Raw genomic sequence first — 15,381 nt, 5'->3', positions numbered from 1 at the left:
GTGCCTCAGCCAGTCTCTTCTTGAACACCTCCAGGGACGGTGCCTCCACCACCTCCCTGGGCAGCCCATTCCAATGCCAATCACTCTCTCTGGCAAGAACTTCCTCCTAACATCCAGCCTATACCTACCTCGGCACAACTTGAGACTGTGTCCCCTTGTTCTATTGCTGGTTGTCTGGGAGAAGAGACCACCCCCCAGCTGGCTACATCCTCCCTTCAGGTAGTTGTAGACAGCAATGAGGTCACCCCTGAGCCTCCTCTTCTCCAGGCTAAACAACCCCAGCTCCCTCAGCCTCTCCTCATAGGGTTTGTGCTCCAGGCCTTTCACCAGCTTTGTCACCCTTCTCTGGACACGCTCCAGCACAGGGAGAAAGCCTGATGCAAGCAAGTTCCAGTTTATTACACCCCAAGCATGGGTTTATATACTGTCTTATCAGAAGGCTACATAACAGGGTTACAAATCCTGTTAGACTCTAATTGGTTACATACATTTATGTTAGGATCACACATTAATTGCTAGGACACATGAGTTACGTATTTCTTATCTTCTAACAACACAATAACTTTTCTTAACAAAGCTATATTATCTAGCCCTTCAGAGGATATATAACTTAATCCTAAGGAGACAGTTATGGCATCTAGGTAAGAAAACAAGCACCAAGTTGTGCCAAGCTGTGAAGGCCATAAAGCAATTAGATTAGAATAATAGAATTGTAGAATCAACCAGGTTGGAAGAGACCTCCAAGATCATCCAGTCCAACCTAGCACCCAGCCTTATCCAACCAACTAGACCATGGCACTAAGTGCCTCAGCCAGGCTTTGCTTCAACACCTCCAGGGACGGTGCCTCCACCACCTCCCTGGGCAGCCCCTTCCAATGCCAATCACTCTCTCTGGGAAGAACTTCCTCCTAACATCCAGCCTACACTTCCCTTGGCACAACTTGAGACTGTGTCCCCTTGAGGCCTCTTGTTTTACACAGACCACATCCCTTTCAGAGGCACTTGGATGCTACACTCACCCAGCTCAGTGGCCTGCTTTCAAGCCCATGGCTTGTGCTTCAGTGTACCAAATTCAGACGTTTCTACAGAATCTCTGCATGGAACATTGCTGTACCCAACACCAAGTTACAAGTCCATGTGGATCTAGACCCCAAAACAACCAAAGCATTTTATGGGCCATGAAAATGTGCTTATACTCTGTTGGTGGGAAGGTGGCCAGAGTCATGATGCTTAAAGCCGTGCTCCCTTTATGGCAGTGATACAGCATCTTTTATGCCAAACTTAGAAGAGGCCACACAGCTAACTTTGTTAAGATTGGTACATGTGGAAAGCACAGATAGGCTAAGGCAGTGTGTAAGGCACAGAGAGGTTTAAAGCTTAGAAAAAACAATTATAGGGTCAGCCTCCTGCGGGCAGCAGATCCTGCCCCCTTGCAGCTGGACGTGGGGGTTTGTTTCATCGCCTTAGCTCCTGCCTCCGAGATGGGCTCAAGGATATTCTTTGCAGCATTGGTTGCTCATGTTTATCAAATCGTGTCCTCTGTCAGCAAGAAATCCACCCACAATACTCCACTGTGGTACTTGTTTTTTTTGTGGGCTGGGCTGTCAGTGCTGCTGAAGATTCACCTCGCAGGGCTGTTCTCCTGGCAGAAAGCCTTGGATATCTTCAGAGAGAGTTCTACCCAAAGATTTCTTTTTAGCTGAGGGAGGAGCAGATATGAACACAGTTGCTTGAACTGGAATCTCTGAACTCCTCACCTTTCACATCTCATCTGTAGCAAAAAACATACTTTGACTAAAAAAACCTCTGTTAGACAACTTTAGAGCTGTCTGATGGCCAGGTCATTTTGCTTTTAAAGCTTTGTTTCACAGTGTTTTAACTATCTTAAGTTTCTAATGAGTTAAGGAAATAATGTTGTGGAAAACATGATCATGACAGTATTAATAGTATTATTATAGTATTAACACAGCAGCATCAAGAGTATTAATACTGTAGCCACAGTAGAGGGTTAAGTTTCCTGGCAGTCAGCTTTGGAAAAGGATTTCTGTAAAAGCAGAATCTGTAATTCTGTTGGATCTCAGTGGCTTCACACCACAATTTCCTAGTAAAGAGATACTTGCATCCTAATTACTAATCCTGCAAATTCAGCTTCCTAAGTCACACAGATTTATTCCCCTTTTGCTTATCAGCCATTTTTTCCCATGACACACACCATTACTGATATATTAATTTACATTTCCTGCAGGGAAAATTATTGTGACTTAATAAAGTGAATAATGCCCAAAATGAAAGATTCCAGCTTCCTGGGTTGATTGAGCATAAATAAAAACAACCCAAACAACCTCCTAAACACCTCTTTCTCTGATTAAGCAAATCTGACTCTGAATGTGCAGTGGGACTGACCTACCACAATAGTTTCCAGAACAGGCCTGTCTTTTGAACTCTTCTCACATGCTCTCTTTTATCTGTAATGGCAAGCACAGTGCACACAGAGTTGGATAGTTTGCCATTCTGAGATCTGCATGGTGAGATAGTGAATAACTCTCATCTGATTTTGTTAATTACTTTTTTCCTAGACTGCTATTGAGAAGTTAACCCAAGACTACCTGAACCTGTTTCATTTTCCACCATTAATTAAGGCAAGTCTCATTGTTTGTATAAGAAGTGCTTTTCATGTTGGTGTGAATGCTCTAACATTCTCATGTCTCAAGTTGCCTGCTTTTTGTGCAAAGGAGAAGCAGCAGTTTCTGCAGAGTGTTGTGACATATGCAGAGGGTCAGCAGAGGTGATGGGTCACATCAGAACAATAGGTTAATAAAGTTCTTTTCAAGGAGGTTCTCAAGATTTTATCATAGAACTTGTAGTATTGAATTAGAAGACTGTAAGTTGTGATTCCTTTGCTGTCATTAATCAGAAATTACCTTTAAGAGCCATTCCTCTGAACTACTACTGCCAAAGAACAGCAGACCCCTAGCCCATCACTCCTCAGTTTGGTAATGTTACAGGATAGAAGGATGATTTATTATGTCTGCTCACCCTTGTGTTAACATGTTGGTTTCCTGGTATCAGTGACAAGAGCCATGCGAAAGGGAGACACTGTTTGGGAACCTGGGGGTTGCCAGAGCAGATACTTTGCTGATTTAATTTGGTCAGCTAATCAAGCAGTTCTAGACCCCATAGCTGCTTTAGTCATAATTTATTACACAGCCATAGAATAAAATCCACTTAAATTGAATTTATGTACAGTGAAACTTCCCGAAGGGGGAAATGAAAGTCAGGGCTTCGCTGCCATGCCAAATGCAATTCCAGTGGCAGTGGCTGCCAAGGTCCTTGCATCGGCACTGTGCTGCGCCGCAGTGGCTCACCCAGGAGCAGAAGGCATGCAGTGGCTCAGCCAGGAGCAGAAGGCATGCAGTGGCTCACCCAGGAGCAGAAGGCATGCAGCATCTCCCAGGTGCCATTCACTGCATGCCATAAACCCATGCAGAAGCCCTGGCTTCTCTTGGAGTGGCATGACTTGGGCCAAGTCATGGCTCCTTCCTACTGCCTGCCAGACTTGTAGCATCTGAAAGGCAAATCCTTTCTGCAAGCAGAGGCCTTGCCCCTGTGTCCTGGAGGTTGTAGGTATGAACCATAGAATCATCGAATCAACCAGGTTGGAAGAGACCTCCAAGATCATCCAGTCCAACCTAGCACCCAGCCCTAGCCAATCAACTAGACCATGGCACTAAGTGCCTCATCCAGGCTTTTCTTGAACACCTCCAGGGACGGTGTCTCCACCACCTCCCTGGGCAGCCCCTGACTTTGCCTTTTTTTTCCAGGGTTCTGCAGATGAAGCTGAAGAAAATGTAGAGAAGGTCGTGAATCTTGAACTTGTTTTTGGTTATCACTTGAAGCCTGGAAATGGTCCAAAGGTAAGCTGGAACGACTACGTCGGTTGGTTTGGTTGAGTCACTACTCAGGGGGTCTGGTATCTTCTGGACACACACAAAAAGATAATATGCTGTGAGGAAATTCTTGTTTTGTAAAGTGTAAAATGATGGAGAACTGCATCCCAGAGCAGGTGAGGGGAAAAAAAGAGCACCACACAAAGCTGCTTTTTCCTTGTGAACAAATGTTTTAACCATAATTGTTGTATCTTGGGCCTTAGCTTTGTTTCTCTTATCCAAATGGGTGTGAAATAACATCCATTTGTGCCAAAGAACCATTCACCATTGAGCAGTGCCATATCCCTGGTGTTAGTGGGCAGTCTTGGCAGAAAGGTGATGTCTTTTTATGCAACTAAGAGGAGTCTGGAAAATGTGTGGTATGCATAGCTGCTGGCTGGAGAGGCAAGGACTGGTTCTGGTGGTGACCATTTTCACTCACAGTACTGGGGCAGGTGGGAGGGGTAGATAGAGCACATTGCAGGTGGCAAAACTTCTGTGCAGTGGTTGGTAAAAGGCAGTTGACAGCATGCCACACACTAATCAAACCTCAGCTCCAGGCCAAGCTGGATCAAGGATGCCTCTTTCCACCCCATCTAACGGGAGCATTAACGACTCCAGATGTTCCAGCAAAGCATTCCATGTTGTCTTTTCTTGAGAGTGAGGTTTGTCCCATTTTTTTAATCCAGCCTGCCACAGACCCCGAGTTCAAGGGTTTTAGAATTAATCATCTCTGTGGAAATGGTGTGCAAAGCATTTCTGAGTTCGAGTCAGGGGTTGTGACAGCAGGATTTGTTTCCTTTTGTATTTGATAAATCTGCATTGTGTGTCCACCCTAAACTTGTGGGTGGCTGACTTTCATCTTGTGTTGTCTGGCTGCTTTACTTTCAGGGTGTATTGTTTGCACAAGTCTCTTGATTTCTGTACTTGGTGATGCTTGCAGAGAAAGCATTTAGGTTTGTACTTAGTAGGAACTTGGACTCTTACTGAAATCGTTTCATCAATCTGAAAAAGCTTTTTGCTTTTTGTCTGGAGATTTCCCCTTTTTTTTTTTTTGGTTGTTTGTTTCTTTTATCCTAAGCACTTTTCTTTTTTCCTATGAAAATCTTCTTTATCACTATGTGAATTACTTAGAGCATCTCAGTGTTGTTGAGTGCATGTACAGCTGCTTTTTTTGTGGGTGTGCTTTTTTTCTATCCCATTTGCAACTCTACAAGGAACAAAAAGTCCATGAAATAGCTCATATCTCACTTCCATTTACAATATGGGTTGTGAGCCATAGTGCAGGGAGGTGGGCAACCTCCTCCAGGAAGGAGCAAGAGGAGAGAATAGACCTCTGAGTGCTGGAAGGAAATTCAGGTTGCACAAACACTGCCTGAGTTTGAGGACAAGTGTTTCAGCTGTGATGGCAGAACTTGCAAACGAGACAGTGTCTGTGGGACAGAAGCTGACTTCACAGTATCACAGTATCACCAAGGTTGGAAGAGACCTCACAGATCATCAAGTCCAACCCTTTACCACAGAGCTCAAGGCTAGACCATGGCACCAAGTGCCACGTCCAATCCTGCCTTGAACAGCTCCAGGGACGGCGACTCCACCACCTCCCCGGGCAGCCCATTCCAGTGTCCAATGACTCTCTCAGTGAAGAACTTTCTCCTCACCTCCAGCCTAAATCTCCCCTGGCGTAGCTTGAGGCTGTGTCCTCTCGTTCTGGCACTGGCCACCTGAGAGAAGAAAGCAACCTCCTCCTGGCCACAACCACCCCTCAGGTAGTTGTAGACAGCAATGAGGTCTGCCCTGAGCCTCCTCTTCTCCAGGCTAACCAATCCCAGCTCCCTCAGCCTCTCCTCGTAGGGCTGTGCTCAAGGCCTCTCCCCAGCCTCGTTGCCCTTCTCTGGACACGCTCAAGCATCTCAGTGTCCTTCCTAAACTGGGGGGCCCAGAACTGAACACAGTACTCAAGGTGTGGTCTAACCAGTGCAGAGTACAGGGGCAGAATGACCTCCCTGCTCCTGCTGACCACACCATTCCTGATGCAGGCCAGGATGCCACTGGCTCTCTTGGCCACCTGGGCACACTGCTGGCTCATGTTCAGGCGGGTATCAATCAGTACCCCCAGATCCCTCTCTGTCTGGCTGCTCTCCAGCCACTCCAACCCCAGCCTGTATCTCTGCATGGGGTTGTTGTGGCCAAAGTGCAGCACCCTGCACTTGGAGCTATTGAACCCCATCCCATTGGACTCTGCCCATCTGTGCAGGCGGTCAAGGTCCCGCTGCAGAGCCCTTCTGCCCTCCAACTCAGTCACATCTGCCCCCAGCTTAGTGTCATCTGCAAACTTGCTGATGACTGACTCCATGCCCTCATCCAGATCATCTATGAAGATGTTAAAGAGGATGGGGCCCAGCACTGAGCCCAGACTTGTTACAGGGCTTCCTCAGTGGGCCAGCACAGTGCTGATAGAACCTTTGGAGGTTTCTGACATGCCAGCTGAGGTCTCTTTTTTTCTTGCTCCTGCATTCCCCGTGACTTCCTCTCTGCTCTGTGTGCTGCCAGGCCCCTTCCTAAGGAAGCCATTTCCTCTGCAGTCAAGGGTGTGTGCCAGGGGTTCTTTCCCTGGCATCCAACCTGCCGCACTGCCTGTGTCCCCAGTGCTGTCCCACGGAATGGGCAGTGTGTCACTTGAGTTTGCCTGGGCTGGAAACTTCTGTCTCAGATCTGCTTATTAGCTCCTACATGCCTGTGCTGGTTTGAGGCTAATTTTTACTGAGAGAAATTAAATCCTTAGCTGTGAGAAGAAAGAAAGAAACCAACACATGCCCTATATCAGCATCCTTCTGCTGAGAAACACAACTAGTCAAAATATAGATGAGACACACACTGCTCAGCTCTTCACTTCAGGCTGTGCCTTCTTTCTGGCAGTCTGGTCTCTGGCTGATTCTGCCTTTAACTCTCTCTAATCCACCTAACCCTTTTTCCTCTAACCTCCTTGCCATCTTTTTTTGACATCTCACCTCAGATCTCCAGATTTATCATGTGAGATATACATGGGTTGATCTGGTTATTTCTGAAGGGAGGGAATCATAGAATCATAGAATCAAGCAGGTTGGAAGAGACCTCCAAGATCACCCAGTCCAACCTAGCACCCAGCCCTGTCCAATCAACTAGACCATGGCACTAAGTGCCTCATCCAGGCTTTGCTTGAACACCTCCAAGGATGGTGCCTCCACCACCTCCCTGGGCAGCCCATTCCAATGCCAATCACTCTCTCTGGCAAGAACTTCCTCCTAACATCCAGCCTAGACCTCCCCCAGCACAACTTGAGACTGTGTCCCCTTCTTCTATTGCTGGTTGCCTGGGAGAAGAGGCCACCCCCCACCTGGCTACAATGTCCCTTCAGGTAGTGAGGGGGAAGGAGGTTTGGGTCTGGAGCCCTCCTGGGGACTTTGATTGTTTCTGGGAGGGGTATTGTGTTTCTGTGTTACTTTCAATTTGTATATAACTGTATCTAATTGTGTACATCTGCTTGTATATTGTGCTAAGCTGTAAATACAGCCTCATTCCTTAATTTCCAGCTGTCTGAGTCTAGTCTGGGTGATTTCTCTTAAGTGTGGGGGGGCAGGTAACTCCCAAACCATCACAATGCCTTTAAAGATGTTGCAACTAAACCAGTATTCAAAAGTGGACTGGAGGGAGTAGATTGAGTTTTCAGGCAGGATGCTAGGGCCAATGTAAGCATAGAACAAGGGGACACAGTCTCAAGTTGTGCCAGGGGAAGTATAGGCTGGATGTTAGGAGGAAGTTGTTGGCAGAGAGAGTGATTGGCATTGGAATGGGCTGCCCAGGGAGGTGGTGGAGGCACCGTCCCTGGAGGTGTTCAAGAAAAGCCTGGATGAGGCACTTGGTGCCATGGTCTAGTTGATTGGATAGGGCTGGGTGCTAGGTTGGAGTGGCTGATCTTGGAGGTCTCTTCCAACCTGATTGATTCTATGACAGTTTGCACTGAACATAACACTACCAAAGGCTGCTGTGGCACATGCAATATAGAAAACGGGGCTTGCTTGCTTGCTTCTTCAGAAATCCCTGGATGCAATCTAATAGCTCCCCCAGAGGCTGCTTTAAGCCAACTGCTGCTGCCATCTCAATTCGTTCCCAAATGAGTTGGAGGTGCTGGGTGAACCAGGATGGAAGGGTTTAAACTGCTTTTACTTTACTGTACCGTTTTTGTAAAATAGTGGTGCCTGTTCCTGTAAAACTAGGTCAGCAGAATCACCTGAGGTTGTGCCTTCCACCATCTTTGCAGCTAAAAAGCTGCCCTACATCAGTTTAAAAATAAATTCCTCAAAGGAACTTTGCTCTAATCAGTCCCTGTAACCAGCTGCCTGGCTAAGAAGCTTTCTTCTGTTTTAGCCACGAGGAAAAAGAGGCAATAAGCTCAAATCTGGGTTGCAAGTTGAGAACATGTTTTTCCTGGGTGATGTGTAGACTGCTAGACCTGTGCACTTTAAATGAGAGTTGTTAGGCTCAGGTGAGAGCTGGTCTAGTGCAGCAGGACAGCCTGCACTGACAACAGGTCATGCTCTGAAATTTTACCCTAGGCTGGCTCTGCACTGATGTCCTGGGCTGAGTTCCCACTGTAGTGCAGCTTCTGTTGTAGCTGTACCCAGAAGCAAGCCTACCCATGTGTTTGGAGGTCACCCCACCAAAGCATGGGACAGGACAGACATGTAGGACAAAATCACCCTCCTGATGTGAACTAAAGCTCGTGCAGGTGCAGCCTCAGTGTGCAGCATGGTATACCACAGTGCCATAAAAGTACTGGATGAGCTGATCCAGGACCCAGAAACCATTTGACAAGTTGAGGTGGGTCAGGAATGTGTCCTCCCCCCAACTGTTGAAATTTACCAGACTGGCTCAGATGGCTTGGAAGTAAGATGAAGCTATATTTACTGCAAAGCAAAGTGGGCAAGCATATATATACAATATATTTACAAGGATTTACAGATTAAAAGTAACACAGAGTGCTAGTTTGAAGCTAGCTAGAATGTTTTGGTGACAACAACTAGATGACAGGCTGAGGAAAGGAAACAATGGTGATGTCTACTTCACTTATGGGCTTGCTGAGATGTATAAGAACAAGAACATAAATGTAGAGTAGCTCTCTGGGCTTTTTGGACTGCACTTTTCTCTCTAACCTAACCTGCCATCTGTGTGACTAATCCTTCTGTTTCCTAACCCCCCTGGCTGACCCTCCAATCTTCCTTGGGTGTAAGACAAAGTCTTGGGTAAGGTAGAGGGGTGGGAAGAAGGTGGAAGGGCAGTCGGGAGCCCCTCTTGGGGACTCAGGTTTCTGGGAGGGCAGTTGTGTTTCTGTATTACCTTTAACTGTATATTTCTGTGTATAAGTGTATGAATTGTAAATACCTGCTTGTATATTGTGCTAAGCTGTAAGTATAAAGCTTCACTCAATTTCCAGAGGGGCTGGCTCTAGTCTGGGTGATTTTCCAAAGCGTGGAGGGTGTGGGTAACACCCAAACCATGACATACAGAAATCCAAATTCCCTCCCAGACAAAAAAAAATGCCCAGAAGGGGCTCAAAGCTACCCTCTCTTTCCCCTTCTACTTTCCCATAACCAGCAAAGCTTAGGTTGTTGTTTGTTAGTGGAGAGATTAGAGCGAAGTGAAGAAGTGAATAGGAGCAGCCTCGCAGAACTGAGTGGGACAAATTATTTACATTTTGGCTTTTTATCCCTTTCAGCAAACTAATGAATGATACAGACTTCAGCATTATTTTCTTTTCACAACCATAGAATCAACCAGGTTGGAAGAGACCTCCGAGCTCATCCAGTCCAACCTATCCCCCAGCCCTATCCAGTCAACTAAACCATGGCACTAAGTGCCTCAGCCAGGCTTTGCTTGAACACCTCCAGGGACGGTGACTCCACCACCTCCCTGGGCAGCCCATTCCAATGCCAATCACTCTCTCTGTGAAGAACTTCCTCCTAACATCCAGCCTAGACCTCCCCTGGCACAACTTGAGACTTTGTGTTTGTGTTCCAGGCCCTTCACCAGCCTTGCTGCCCTTCTCTGGACACGTTCCAGCACCTCAACATCTCTCTTGAATTGAGGAGCCCAGAACTGGACACAGGACTCAAGGTGTGGCCTGACCAGTGCTGAGTACAGGGGCAGAGTAACCTCCCTCATCCTACTGGCCACACTGTTCCTGATCCAGGCCAGGATGCCATTGGCTCTCTTGGCTACCTGGGCACACTGCTGCCTCATCTTCAGCCTACTACCCACCAGTAGCCCCAGGTCCCTTTCTGTCTGGCTGCTCTCCAGCCACTCTGTCCCTAATTTCTCTCATTAAAATATTCCAATTAGCCTCAAACCAGCACACAAGCACAGGCTAATTCAGATTCGTTTGGCTAGTCAGAGTACAGCACCACCTCAAGGGTGGGGATGATTCCTTGGGGTGCAGATATCCTCTCCTTGGCTACCCTGCACCCCATCAGCACAGCACTGCACCTTCTCCATAGGTAGGCAGAAAGTTAAAGCCCTTAGGAATGGTAGTGCCTTTTGGCAAGGATCCCGATGAATCCATTTCACGATGGCATTTGAATGCTCAGCCTTGTTCTGCACACTGAAATCATAGAATCATAGAATCAACCAGGTTGGAAGAGACCTCCAAGATCATCCAGTCCAACCTATCACCCAGCCCTATCCAATCAACTAGACCATGGCACTAAGTGCCTCATCCAGTCTTTTCTTGAAGACCCCCAGGGATGGTGCCTCCACCACCTCCCTGGGCAGCCCATTCCAATGGGAAATCACTCTCTCTGTGAAGAACTTCTTCCTAATATCCAGCCTATACCTACCCCAGCACAACTTGAGACTGTGTCCCCTTGTTCTATTGCTGGTTGCCTGGGAGAAGAGGCCACCCCCCACCTGGCTACAATGCCCCTTCAGGTAGTTGTAGACAGTAATAAGAAATAAGTAATAAGAAATGCTGACTTCCTAGTTCACAACTTTACCAGCCTCAGATTTGTTATCTAATTTAAACTGCATCTTCTAGTGGGGGTTATGTTGGTTTCCACCAGCTGACCAATGCAGTCATTTCATTACAGTTTCTTTCCCTTTTTAGCTGCATCTTTGGAGGAGATGAAAGCTCAGTTGACCTTTGTGCTCTCTGAATGCAGCAGGAGTGAGCGTTGCAAGGCTAACCTGGTTTTTAGAGGTTTCTCTTCCAACTCTTGTAGCCCAAGTTATGTGGTTAGTTTCATTTACTTCTTTTTAATGACCCTTCTGTACACAATCCCCAGTGAGCTGAAAGGTGACAGATTTAGGCATTTTATAATATATATTTTTCCACAAATTAAAAAAAAAAAGAAGAGGAAGGCACAGAGCACACAGTACCACAGTATCACAGTATCACCAGGGTTGGAAGAGACCTCACAGATCATCAAGTCCAACCCTTTACCACAGAGCTCAAGGCTAGACCATGGCACCAAGTGCCACGTCCAACCTTGCCTTGAACAGCTCCAGGGACGGCGACTCCACCACCTCCCCGGGCAGCCCATTCCAGTGTCCAATGACTCTCTCAGTGAAGAACTTTCTTCTCACCTCCAGCCTAAATCTCCCCTGGCGCAGCCTGAGGCTGTGTCCTCTTGTTCTGGCGCTGGCAATTAACTTCAAGATACCAAAGACCCTAAAAAAACCCCAAAGCCTGGGAATTGTGTCTTGAGGTGAATCACAGAACTGCGGAGGGACTTTTGAATGGCTTTCTTACCCTAGGTGTCTCATTAAAATTCCTCAGTCAGGGAAAGGTGTCTGAGCTGTGTCAGCTCCACACTGATGGATGACCCAACCCCTTAAGATGGATGGTTGACAGTCTTTTAGTCTCCTGTTGGTGTGGTCCTCCAAAGGGCAAATTTCACTATGCCTTTGAGTGGTTTTGGTTTTCTACCAAGCGTGGCCCAACCTAACCTGTATCTAAACACAACCCTTGAAGCTGGCTCACCATTTTGCCTTATTTTTCCCCAGTTTCTCTCCCTCCATTTGACAAGGTAATGAGCAAAACCTTTTCAAGACCATCTGCTAATAGTGTGAACTATTTTCTAGCCTCGAATATCCAAACTGGGATATATTCTAATGCTGTTATTGAAATGTTGTTGATGGTTTGGGTGTTACCTGTCCCCTTGCCTCTTTTGGAATCACCCAGACTAGACTCAGCCAGCTGGAAGTTAAGGAATGAAGCTATATTTACAGCTCAGCACAATTTACAAGCACATATATACCCCAAGACATATATACAGTTATATACAAGTTAAAAGTAATACAGAAACACAATACCCCTCCCAGAACAATCGGATTGCCAGGAGGGCTCCCAGCCCAAACCCCCTTCCCTCTCTCTCTTTCCCTCCCTTCAGAAATAACCAGATCAACCCATGTACATCTCACATGATAAATCTGGAGGTCTGAGGTGTGATGTCAAACAGACTACAAGGAGGTTAGAGGAGAAGGGGTTGGGTTGGATTAGAGTTAAGGCAGAGACAGCCACACAGACCACCAGAAAGAAGGCAGAGCCAGAAGTGAGAGCTGAGAAGTGAGTGTCTTATCTGTATTTGACTAGTTGTGTTTCTGGGCAGAAGAATGGGTGATACAGGGGACTGTTGGTTATCTGTATTTTGACTAGTTGTGTTTCTGGGCAGAAGAATGGGTGATAGAGGGGACTGTTGGTTATCTATATTTTGACTAGTTGTGTTTCTGGGCAGAAGAATGGGTGATACAGGGCACTGTTGGTTATCTGTATTTGACTAGTTGTGTTTCTGGGCAGAAGAATGGGTGATACAGGGCACTGTTGGTTATCTGTATTTTAACTAGTTGTGTTTCTCAGCAGAAGACTGGGTGATAGAGGGCACTGTTGGTTATCTATATTTTGACTAGTTGTGTTTCTCAGCAGAAGAATGGGTGATACAGGGTACTGTTGGTTATCTATATTTTGACTAGTTGTGTTTCTGGGCAGAAGAATGGGTGATAGAGGGCACTGTTGGTTATCTATATTTTGACTAGTTGTGTTTCTCAGCAGAAGAATGGGTGATAGAGGGCACTGTTGGTTATCTATATTTTGACTAGTTGTGTTTCTGGGCAGAAGAATGGGTGATACAGGGCACTGTTGGTTATCTGTATTTTGACTAGTTGTGTTTCTGGGCAGAAGAATGGGTGATAGAGGGCACTGTTGGTTATCTGTATTTGACTAGTTGTGTTTCTCAGCAGAAGAATGGGTGATAGAGGGCACTGTTGGTTATCTATATTTTGACTAGTTGTGTTTCTGGGCAGAAGAATGGGTGATACAGGGCACTGTTGGTTATCTGTATTTTGACTAGTTGTGTTTCTGGGCAGAAGAATGGGTGATAGAGGGCACTGTTGGTTATCTGTATTTGACTAGTTGTGTTTCTCAGCAGAAGAATGGGTGATAGAGGGCACTGTTGGTTATCTATATTTTGACTAGTTGTGTTTCTGGGCAGAAGAATGGGTGATACAGGGCACTGTTGGTTATCTGTATTTTGACTAGTTGTGTTTCTGGGCAGAAGAATGGGTGATAGAGGGGACTGTTGGTTATCTGTATTTGACTAGTTGTGTTTCTCAGCAGAAGAATGGGTGATACAGGGCACTGTTGGTTATCTGTATTTGACTAGTTGTGTTTCTCAGCAGAAGAATGGGTGATAGAGGGGACTGTTGGTTATCTGTATTTGACTAGTTGTGTTTCTCAGCAGAAGAATGGGTGATAGAGGGTACTGTTGGTTATCTATATTTTGACTAGTTGTGTTTCTGGGCAGAAGAATGGGTGATAGAGGGGACTGTTGGTTATCTGTATTTTGACTAGTTGTGTTTCTCAGCAGAAGAATGGGTGATAGAGGGGACTGTTGGTTATCTATATTTTGACTAGTTGTGTTTCTCAGCAGAAGAATGGGTGATACAGGGCACTGTTGGTTATCTGTATTTGACTAGTTGTGTTTCTCAGCAGAAGAATGGGTGATACAGGGCACTGTTGGCTATCTGTATTTGACTAGTTGTGTTTCTTGGCAAAAGAATGGGTGATACAGGGCACTGTTGGTTATCTATATTTTGATTAGTGTTTCTGGGCAGAAGAATGGGTGATACAGGGCACTGTTGGCTATCTGTATTTGACTAGTTGTGTTTCTCAGCAGAAGAATGGGTGATACAGGGCACTGTTGGCTATCTGTATTTGACTAGTTGTGTTTCTTGGCAAAAGAATAGGTGATACAGGGTACTGTTGGTTATCTGTATTTGACTAGTTGTGTTTCTCAGCAGAAGAATGGGTGATACAGGGCACTGTTGGTTATCTGTATTTTGATTAGTGTTTCTGGGCAGAAGAATGGGTGATACAGGGTACTGTTGGTTATCTGTATTTGACTAGTTGTGTTTCTCAGCAGAAGAATGGGTGATACAGGGGACTGTTGGTTATCTGTATTTTGATTAGTGTTTCTGGGCAGAAGAATGGGTGATACAGGGGACTGTTGGTTATCTGTATTTGACTAGTTGTGTTTCTCAGCAGAAGAATGGGTGATAGAGGGGACTGTTGGTTATCTGTATTTTGACTAGTTGTGTTTCTCAGCAGAAGAATGGGTGATAGAGGGGACTGTTGGTTATCTGTATTTTGACTAGCTGTGTTTCTCAGCAGAAGAATGGGTGATACAGGGGACTGTTGGTTATCTGTATTTTGACTAGTTGTGTTTCTCAGCAGAAGAATGGGTGATACAGGGCACTGTTGGTTTTTTTCTTCTCACAGCTAAGGATTTGGTTTCTCTCAATAAAATATTCCAATTAACCTCAAACCAGCAGGAATGTGTGGTACCAGGGTAGATATAATGTTAAAGCTACTTTAGAGGGATGCTGCAACCAACTCTTCATGTGGAGAAGCCTGGGCTGGCAAAATGCAGCTGGTTCCAGACAGTACTGCAATAGTAGTTAGTTGTTGCTGGAATGCAATTCCACAAGTGCTTAAGGCTGCTGGTGCTTCTTCTGCCTCTCCACCTTCCCACTGCCTCAGCGTTCATGAAACCTTTCATTACTTTCTTAGAAGTAATTCCTAGTTCAGACAGACATGACACAATGTCACCAGTTTAATTTGGTGTGTTAGGGTGCTTCTCACATTACAAATGGGGGGGTGGGGGAGAAAGGCCAAGGTCTAAAACATGAAAATCCATTTTTGTAGTTTATCAGTGTCCCAGTTTAGGGCCACCAGCTACCTGGGACTGGAGGACAGAAATGCTATTTACTCCATCTGGGGAGTGAACATTAAGGTGTTGCACACTGATTGGAAGTTTAAAGGGAGATTCTGTTTACAGGTGCATATATCCAAAAGGCAATCAGGTAGAATGAATACATGCACAAACTAGGCCAAGTCTATCAGACTAAATTAGAATCCTCCACCCCT

At 45.9% G+C, this 15,381-nt stretch overlaps 1 protein-coding gene across 1 annotated transcript in view; it reads left to right on the top strand.

Moving 5' to 3' along the window:
* Positions 1-15,381, top strand: part of MAP3K20 (mitogen-activated protein kinase kinase kinase 20) — a 106,098-nt gene that overhangs the window by 72,178 nt on the left and 18,539 nt on the right. Inside the window, exons 15-16 of the mRNA XM_064162538.1 lie at positions 2,577-2,639; positions 3,822-3,914. Coding sequence (XP_064018608.1) covers positions 2,577-2,639; positions 3,822-3,914 — 156 coding nt within the window. The remainder of the gene's footprint in view (positions 1-2,576; positions 2,640-3,821; positions 3,915-15,381) is intronic.

The sequence above is a fragment of the Pogoniulus pusillus genome, chromosome 2, assembly GCF_015220805.1.
Source record: "Pogoniulus pusillus isolate bPogPus1 chromosome 2, bPogPus1.pri, whole genome shotgun sequence".
In the NCBI taxonomy this organism is placed as follows: Eukaryota; Metazoa; Chordata; class Aves; order Piciformes; family Lybiidae; genus Pogoniulus; species Pogoniulus pusillus.
Note: the sequence above shows the minus strand (reverse complement) of the source record. Positions and strands in the feature narration are given on the sequence as shown.